We start from the raw sequence: 8,614 nt of genomic DNA on the forward strand, positions 1-8,614 counted from the left end.
TTGTCCCTTGAATTCCAATGAGTAGCCATGTATCAGCCTGCCGTGCTTCTGGCATCCCAAGACGCGGATCAGATTATCTGACTATCCCGAGATAGAAACATTGAGGCCTTGTTTTGGACATAGCAGCCAGGTAGAGCTGTTCACGAAGCAGACGAGGCGCAGACATGAATTTGTCCAAGAGTATCGTTAGGCTTCCAAGGCTGCTTGGGACAAGCCGGCGAAATGAGCTCTTCGACAGAGCGCTCACTGATTGGCCCTGCAGCAAGATCTCACTGTAGTGAGTGTGAGAGTCCTGGAGATCGTATATTCGTCAGGTTGACCCCAAACTTTGCCGATATATTGCTTGTCGTTTGTGGCAACTGACGAAACATCAAGCACCGCCACCGAACATGACACCTTCTGCAAAGATCGTGACCAATCAGTCCAATATCATGAAGGAGCTGCCGTTATTTCTGTCGATTTCCTTCACCGAACGAGACGATCGAGGTGATTTTAGTGCCCATATCTTCAATGCCCAAGAACTTCTTGGCGTGATTTTTGATTGCTTATGGCTATTACCACTTTTTCCATCTTCGGGAGCCTTCTTTGGTAATGGGGGAAGAGGTTTTTGTTTGGCTAAGCGATAGCGGCCACCAGATTTCCGAGGCGCTGCGCCAGTTTTCGAACGCGGTGACCGTCTACTGCTCTGTGGTGATAGGAGAGTATCCGGGATCGTTGAGAGATATGAGTTTGACGGAGGATTTGTCTCTGGGTGACTGATTGTAATGCTGGGTACGTTCGAGCGTCTGCCCTTTGTCTTGCCCCTTTTGAATCCATTGAGACCGACAGAGTACGTTGAAGAGTCTTTAAATTCATCAAAGATACCTCCTGATAGGACCCGAGAAGTCTGCTTGACAATCTTCTGTTCAGCATCCTCGGTCGAAAAAGTACACCGTCTTCTTTGTTTTGCTACACCGTCTTCTTTGTTTTGCTACAGCGTCTTCGATGCTTGGTGTTCTAACTGCTTGAGTTGAAAGTAACGGCTCGTGTTTCCATCCATCGAGTTTAAACTTCTGGAGGTCGTGCATGGAATACCAAATAGACAACACCCAGAACATATGAGAACCTCGCCGATGTGAAAATCTGTCGTCAAAATTCGTAAACTCACGTTGAATGAGATTAAGAATGTGTAAAATATGAGAGTGAGCGATCGTCAAGTCATCTCTGCTTCCAGGCTTAGCTGAACTCGTGCCCGGCATGGAGACTTCCAATGACCCAAGTCCGAGATCGAGTCGGAATCTCGAGCTGAGCGGCTCACCGACTGCATACCAGAATGTAGAAACATCGAGCCGGGCGTCGGTGTCTACCGTGCCATCCATATTTGCCATCCACATACAATACATGTAACTTCTGCTCATTTCAGCTTGTAGACGTCTAACATCAGTCGCTGGAGGTTTCTTCGTAGTCATAGCTGCGGTAATGAAAATCGTCCATGCCAGGTTCAGAACTGTGTAAGCAGACATAGGCTTGGACTTTGTTTTAATTTCAGCTCGTTCTTCCAGCAGCTCAATAACTCGTGCGTGATGGTGCCAAAAGTAGTTTGATCTTCTTAGGGTCTTATGGTTCAATCTTCGCTTGTCCAAAGGTGAGTTCTTAGCATCGTTACGAATGCTAACGAGAACAGGCTGTAGTGGGTGGTTCGACAGACGCGGCTCTGAAGATTGTGGAGGAGGTAAAATAGCTTTGTCGGTGAGATGTTCTTCGTTGTCTTCAGTCATTGAAGTTGTACTCGGCGGCATGCACTTATTGATATTCAGATCCGTAAAACTAACATGCCTAGAAACTTTCGTTGTTTCCTCCCGATGTTCATGACATGTAGGTCCAGACTCAGTGCCAGAGTCAGCACACAGCAAAAAGGGAACACTATAAACGGACGTCGGTGAAGACGGAGACGCCCTGGCGTCAATCCTGCCATGCTCATCAGCTCCAGGCTGTGCTTCTGCGGCTTGAAACATTGACTGTGTATCAGAGTTTGATGTTGGGCTAAGTGCGGTCGTTACAGTCGGCATCTTGGGATCACTTAATCTTAGGGGTGCCGGAGCACCGTTCTGTTGCGATAGAGCGAAGTTGACCGGTGCAGTATCGTTCTCAGCGATAGGTAGTCTCTTATTTATCTCCTGCTGCAGCAAGTTGAGAAGACCTGTTGCTTCATTTGGAGGCATAGTGGGCCAATCTTGAATGAAGGGTTCGTGGGTCTGAATACCGTATCCGATTCGCTTGGTATCCTTGATCCAGGTGTTGAGATTGTCAAATGTCTGCCTTGATCCGTGATAAAACGTTCGTGGGCTGGAATGGAGCATCGGGCTTCGTCACAAGGTGTAGAAGGCAGATTGTGTTTCTCGAGCGGAAACTCGAATAGATAAGGCGCATAGTCCATTAAGAGCGGTCTAAGAGCTTTGAAAACGAGTAAAGGCCTGCGGGCGGGTGGCGATTGTGTCTAATAATCTTTGAGCACAATGTACAATGCTGACTATGCATATGCATCTCACACAAGGAGCATTTCACTATGACACTGTTTATAAGAAAGATAATCGCAGTTGCGGTGTTGTGATCTTGTCCAGTCTGAAGTGTGTGGAACGACATCTCGACGCTTTCAGACTTGTGTCACTCAAGTTGATTTGAGAACAAGGCCTTGCTGTCCTTCTGGCAACGTTCAGAGTGAAGACACGACGACAGGGACAAGTTCATCAATGGTGACTGGTGAAGTATTCGAAGCGATATTGACATAGGACAGTGTTAATTACGCTAGCATCGCAGCGGTGTATTGATTGGCTCTGGTCATGTCGAATCGAAAGTACATTGTTAACTTTTCCTATCGCCTTCGAAGCGAGGCTCTCCTTCTGGAAAAGGAGGAGGAGCATATGCTCTCCTGGGGCCATCGATGGGCGGAAGGTTTTGACCAACCGCGTCTTCGTAACTCGGAGGAGCGTCCTCGTACTCCGCGCTAGGCTGCTGGTACACTTGACCCTGAGGTGGTGGTGGACCAGATGGACTTACTGGTGTATTAAGATGAGAAGGCCCAGGAGCAGATGGCCCAGGAGTTACGACCAGAGGGGGCTTTAATCCAGTTCCGGGCACTGTATCCGCTTCCATGGCCTTTAAGAGTTCCCCAGGTGGCTTAATACCAGATAAGACTCTCACGGGCAGTCGCAATGGAAGGACAACTAGTTGGTCTTTACCATGCTGATAAGTTCCGTAACCAAGACCAACTCGAACTTCAAGCTCGTAATGCCTCGAGATACTACAAGTTTCGAACGAGGGGGCCACTGTGTTTGGTAAAGGGTTGCCCATCCAGTACTCTGGATTGATGGCAGTTTCCGTATCGACAGCATCGCTGGGTGACCCGATCGGTATCGCCATATTGCTAAGGCTGACGACAATCCAGCTATTCGATTCGGTGCGCGAGAACTCGTGTGCTCGTACCTTTGTGTAACCTATCAGCTCAATCTGGAGCATTTGCAGATATACATTTGCGGTCCGTTCGCTGAGCTGCTTCAGCAATATACGGAGTGGCAACTCATCATTGCAGGTGAGTGTTGCAGGATTCGGGAGGCGCACGTCTACTGCGAAGCGTGGCGGCGGACCAAGAGAGCCGACAGGAGGACTTCCGGGCCCCGATGAAGACGACTTAGACAGTGCTCCGAATATGCTCTTCTTTCTTTCCGGGCCTGTCTCTGGAAGGAACTGATGCTGCCTCCTTGCATATGCCTCGCCATCTCTGCAACCGGGTGGTGGCTCTATTGGTAGAAAGTTGAAATGGGCCCACTGCAGGAGAGGTCAATGTGAGATTTGTTATCTAAGACAGCCCGTAACATACTGCTCTCAAATTTTCTTTGTAGAATTGTGGTCTCGCGACAGTCACTTTCACGAAATATCTGATCTCCGCTTCGCCGGGGAAGCCATTCAAGGTAGGAGGTAGCGTCTGTTTGGTGTGTTGTGTGGGAGGTTTTGCGATCTCCATCTGCAGTCCACCGAAGGTCACCGCAGGTTGATAGCCAGTTTGCTGCCAACATTGGTTATTGAGAGGTATCTGGAGGCAAATCAGCACTGTGGTACTCCGACGTACTCGATGTAGACTTCGACCTACCTTGAACTCGAAAGGCCAGTCATATTGGCCAGCATTGAGCGTAAAGGAATTCTTCGTTACCTGGCCGTGCATGTGCTGCGGTGGCCATACCGTCAGAGTCTTGTATAGTAACTGTCGAATCTATTAATACCGCAGACAGTGCATGGTACGTGCAAGAAACAGGGAGCGATCGCATGACTGACTTTGTGAACTTCCAGGACTACTCTCTGACGCTCCGACCTGCCAGGCAGGTTCGGTGCCGTTAGGCGCGTCTTACACTCGCTCTCGAGCTTCACAACGACCTGGCTCACACTTGTACTAGTGGGTACTTTCAATATGACCTTGCCCTTTACTACATCCAGGTTCGTATACAGCGGATTCTGCTTTTCGAGGTAGACGGACACGATCATTTTCAGGTTGGATTACGCGACAAGGAACCGATGACGACAGGTGGGGCAGATCGCATGGTATGAATGAGATGACCAAGGGATGATATACTCGGTGGAGCGCGATTCAGGAGTTCCTATGACTTGTAGGAACTGATATAAATGAAGGCTGATTGTGGTTGTGAATGCGGTAATCTTTCACACAGCCCGAGGCCGCGTCAACTGTGGTGAGAAAACATGGCTGGCCCGATGGTTTTTGCGGTGCGGTCCGGCAGCAAAACGGTTGCCTCAGCCCCTCCTGGAGCGTCTCAGCTGGCCTAGTATTGCAGGACTCCGCCCATGGACCAACAAACAGAAAAGTGTGCGTAGCATCGGTGTATAGTCTCCTATCTGATGTAGCAGAGATTCTTACAAGTCCTTATCTTCGGTATATGCAAATAATTCTGTTGCACTATTGAATATTTATCGGCCATATCTACATCAGGTCGCATCTACAGTCCCTCCTTTGCTAACATATCTATAACGAGTGTTAACACTGAGAATCTTATCGCTTGTTAACTGGAGATCGGTGTACCTGTGATAGCAAGATAGAAAGCAATAGCGTTGAAACTGTGGCTATGTCAGTCATCTTGTGGAAGTTCTGGCGTTTCACGTCCCGTTTGCGTTAAGCTTACTTTCGTTTACTGCCAGTCAGTTCCCAGAAAAACCATTTCAGGCGGTTGGTCCAGTTGATTAGATCTAAGTGGCTCACTCCTACTAGAGTGCCCCTATACTCACCCCACTGACTACTGGGAACGCTGGTGTTATGCTTAGTTTCAAGTTCAAGCATGGTTGATCATGAAGAATACCTCACAAGACCATCATTTGGAGCATTTTCCGCTTCCTTTATGATGTTGAATGATGGGCGGAAGACAGACCAGAAGGTCGGTTCCAAGGACGCACCATAAGAAAAATACCTGGCAAGGGTGAGTGCTATTGAGCCGCGTACATAATGTCGAAGACTTAGAACAAACCGGATGCCCTCGACATCTGGTGTTTTGGGATTGAAGTCATTACGCATATACTCCATTGTAAGTTGAGAGAAGGCGCCTGTCTCGAGACCAAAGCTCTCGAGGATGTTATAGAGCTTCGGAATGTTTATGGCTACCTGTCACTTAGTTACCATGTCTGATGCTCAGGAGAAGGTCTTACGGCCAATCTGCTTGAACATATAGTCTGCAAAAGCAGATCCCCGATGGGGCGTAGCTATCGTGGTCAAAGAACGTACGTCCACATATAAGGCTTCAGGCGGCTGATCATATATCTTGCATCGAGTCCACTATACGAGCGTTCAGTCAAGGTCCAAGTGAAAAGGTCGAGTAGTTGTCAATACCCCTGTCGACTGGTTAGCGAAGTCGTTCAGTCGGTATCCTCAAATTCAATTTACCATGCTATGCCTGATTACAGTCAGCCTTGACACTATCTATGGTATATTTATGTCCTACGCTATGATGTTCACGCTTTTGCCCCTCGCAAGCCTGTGTATGCTTTCTCCAAGCTTTGCTGCTCTTTCTTCAATGGATCCAGCCGCAGGTGCTGTCGCTGACATGACCTCTATACCGTTAACTTTGAAAGCCTCTCTTATACCTCGCCAGTATTGTACTCCTGGAAGTGATCGACCAGCAAGATGTAATTCATCGAAGCCAAGGAGGCCATGAGCTAGCACGATTGGATACTTCTACAAGTATCGTGAGTCCATGGTGATTCGTACAAAGTTCCATGAAGAGCTGACTAACTGGTTTTTCTGCAACATGTCAGACTGTGTATTTCATTGATACCGCAAAAACTTACGATACTTCTCTCGAATTTGCGCATACTCGTCTTGGATTACTTTGCCTAAGTCCCCTAGACGTGGGTCGGACGTGCCTGCGGCACTGCTGCTATATTGTGACCTGAGCAATGAACCCAAGGGCTTCTTTGACAGAGCAATGCGACATGGCGCACGCTGGACGAGTAGCATTATTTGATCAATATCCTACTTCCATATCCGTGTTTGGTATAGGGACGCGTAATAGTCGCAACTGGAAAAAAACTGTGGAGGCGCGCACGGCATTCGGTGACGTCAACCTCCCATCAGCCGCTGGCAGCTTCCGACTTCTGAGGCCAAGGTAACCGTCCAGCCACAGACAAAAAACACGCTAGTGCGGTATTACCGACGTTTTACCGCCACACGCGTCTATATTTTAAACCTTAACCTTAAACTTACTTCCTTATCTCTATACCTTACCTCTATATTAACGCTACGCTTATCTCCGCCCTTATATAGCCCTATATAGCTTATAATTAATAGTATTTACTACTAAGTATTACTATTTATAGCTAAAATAGTATCTAAGGGCTTAAAAAAGTAAGTAAATCCTTACTTAAAACCTTACTTAAAACCTTATCTTAACTTTACCTTAAGAACTTATATATTTAATCTTAAGCTATCTATACTTTATAAGTATATATAAAATATAACTTATTTTTATATATTTTCTAAACGCGACGTCTTAAAAAACACTATATCTTTAGAATTTTCCTTCTAGATATATCTCTACTTTTCTTAATTTTTCTAATAATTAAGCTAATATATCTCTAGTAGTATATTATTAAAACTACCTTCTTATTCTAACTCTACTATAGATATTAAAAATCCTAGTAATTCTAAGCTATTTAAGATATAAGCTTAGAGAAGCTAATAATTAGACTAGGAAGTAAAAGTAAAATAGATTATATAATAGAAAGAAAATAAAAATCTATATATTTATTAAAGTCACGTAATAAGAGTTTAAAATAGTATTTTAGTAAAAAAGCCAAAAGAAAACAAGAATAATTTATTAGAATTTAAGTTAACTAATAAAGAAGATCCTAAGAATCCTAATAATTTTAATATATATATATAGAGCATCTACTAGACTACTTATCTACTAGTATAGTCTAATAATCTTAATTTTACCAAACCTTTTTCTAAATTTATATATAAAAATAGTAGTAACTACCCGCTATTAGCTTTAGAGAATATAGTACTAGAAGAACTTACTTAGATTATAGAAATAAAAGATATTATAACTCCTTCTCTTAGAAATTCTATAAAAGTAGCCGTTTCTAAAATCGCAAAAATAACAAGTAATATATCTCCTCCTCTTATAAATTCTATAAAAACTAAAACTATAATATTAAAATTAGCTATAGAAATAGACTATAAAGCTACGGAAAAACTAAAGAAGACTCCTTCTTCTTCTATAGTAAATAAGAGAGATAGTAAAGAAGAAGAGGCTAAAGAAGAAGAGACTAAAGAGGAAGAAGCTAAAGAAGAAGAGCTAGTACTAGTCTCTAAAAAGCTAAAAAAGATAATAAAAGCGCTTTCTATTATTATTAATACTAAAAAGTTAAAGATAGTATCTAAAAGTTATATATAAACTACGGCTAAAAGCTTAGTAAAACTAAGCTTAACTAAAATAAGCTTAGTAAAACTAAAAAAAAGGCACCTTCTATTATAGAAATTAAAGATTATAAAGATAATAACATAGAAGATAAGAAACTAGAACTACTAGCTAAAGTCTCGTTGAAAAAGAGAAAAGTAACTATTAATATTAAGGATAATAAAGAAGATAAAGACGTAGAACTAGTGGTAAAAGTTTTGAAAAAATTAAAGAAACGCCGCTCTTCTACTATAAAAGCTAAAAAGGTAGCTCCGATATATAAAGTAGTACTAGCTAAGAAAAGCTTAAAAAATTTAAAAAGAAAAGTATCTTCTATTAAAGAAGATAAAGAAGAAGAAGATAAGGATAAAGATAAGAATAACGCTAGAGATAATATAGAAGACTCTAATAAAATCTCTAAAAAGCTAATAAAAAGTCGTTAAAATACTAAGTATTAAGATCATTAACACGTTAAGTTAAATTAGTTATAAAGTATACTATTTTCTATCTATGTATCCGGTCGGTTATATTTATATATCTAACTAGTGTGGTGAGCCATCGCTACGTATGTCCCTTTTATAAATGGCTGTGTTCCTAGTATAGTAGTCGCGACGAACTCACAAGTATCTCTCCTAGGTATTATAAGTTCTCTTTAAACGCACGACTTCTTATTAGTTCTC

The 8,614-nt window shown here is 43.3% G+C and overlaps 3 protein-coding genes across 3 annotated transcripts; all 3 read right to left on the reverse strand.

The window, feature by feature from the left end:
- Positions 1-418: 418 nt before the first annotated feature.
- Positions 419-2,339, reverse strand: EJ05DRAFT_505368 (uncharacterized protein; the record flags this gene model as incomplete). Its single annotated transcript, XM_033747698.1, has 2 exons — positions 419-913; positions 975-2,339. 2 exons carry the CDS (start codon positions 2,337-2,339, stop codon positions 419-421), a joined length of 1,860 nt encoding a protein of 619 aa, XP_033595630.1.
- Positions 2,340-2,590: 251 nt separating this feature from the next.
- Positions 2,591-4,515, reverse strand: EJ05DRAFT_523333 (uncharacterized protein; the record flags this gene model as incomplete). Its single annotated transcript, XM_033748799.1, has 4 exons — positions 2,591-3,804; positions 3,857-4,069; positions 4,127-4,237; positions 4,309-4,515. The coding sequence occupies 4 exons, from the start codon at positions 4,513-4,515 to the stop codon at positions 2,842-2,844; spliced, it is 1,494 nt and encodes a 497-aa protein (XP_033595631.1). The 3' UTR covers positions 2,591-2,841.
- A 339-nt stretch (positions 4,516-4,854) lies between these two features.
- On the reverse strand, positions 4,855-6,589 carry EJ05DRAFT_515169 (putative triacylglycerol lipase). Its single transcript, XM_033748583.1, has 9 exons — positions 6,322-6,589; positions 6,267-6,274; positions 5,976-6,208; positions 5,918-5,927; positions 5,683-5,809; positions 5,340-5,634; positions 5,166-5,288; positions 5,066-5,100; positions 4,855-5,008 (listed from the first exon to the last, which is right to left on the reverse strand). Exons 1-9 carry the CDS (start codon positions 6,488-6,490, stop codon positions 4,983-4,985), a joined length of 1,026 nt encoding a protein of 341 aa, XP_033595632.1. The 5' UTR covers positions 6,491-6,589; the 3' UTR covers positions 4,855-4,982.
- Between the last annotated feature and the right edge of the window lie 2,025 nt (positions 6,590-8,614).

Source organism: Pseudovirgaria hyperparasitica, assembly GCF_010093815.1.
Source record: "Pseudovirgaria hyperparasitica strain CBS 121739 unplaced genomic scaffold EJ05scaffold_22, whole genome shotgun sequence".
Classification (NCBI taxonomy): domain Eukaryota; kingdom Fungi; phylum Ascomycota; class Dothideomycetes; order Acrospermales; family Acrospermaceae; genus Pseudovirgaria; species Pseudovirgaria hyperparasitica.

What these genes read in the sequence shown, in the direction of transcription:
- EJ05DRAFT_515169 (XM_033748583.1), bottom strand. Translation starts at nt 6,490, where the DNA reads ATGCTACTCGTCCAGCGTGCGCCATGTCGCATTGCTCTGTCAAAGAAG. An exon ending in CTGACTGGCAGTAAACGAAA is followed by an intron (nt 5,101 to 5,165) that starts GTAAGCTTAACG and finishes ACATAGCCACAG; the next exon opens with TTTCAACGCTATTGCTTTCT. An exon ending in TTTCTATCTTGCTATCACAG is followed by an intron (nt 5,009 to 5,065) that starts GTACACCGATCT and finishes CACTCGTTATAG; the next exon opens with ATATGTTAGCAAAGGAGGGA.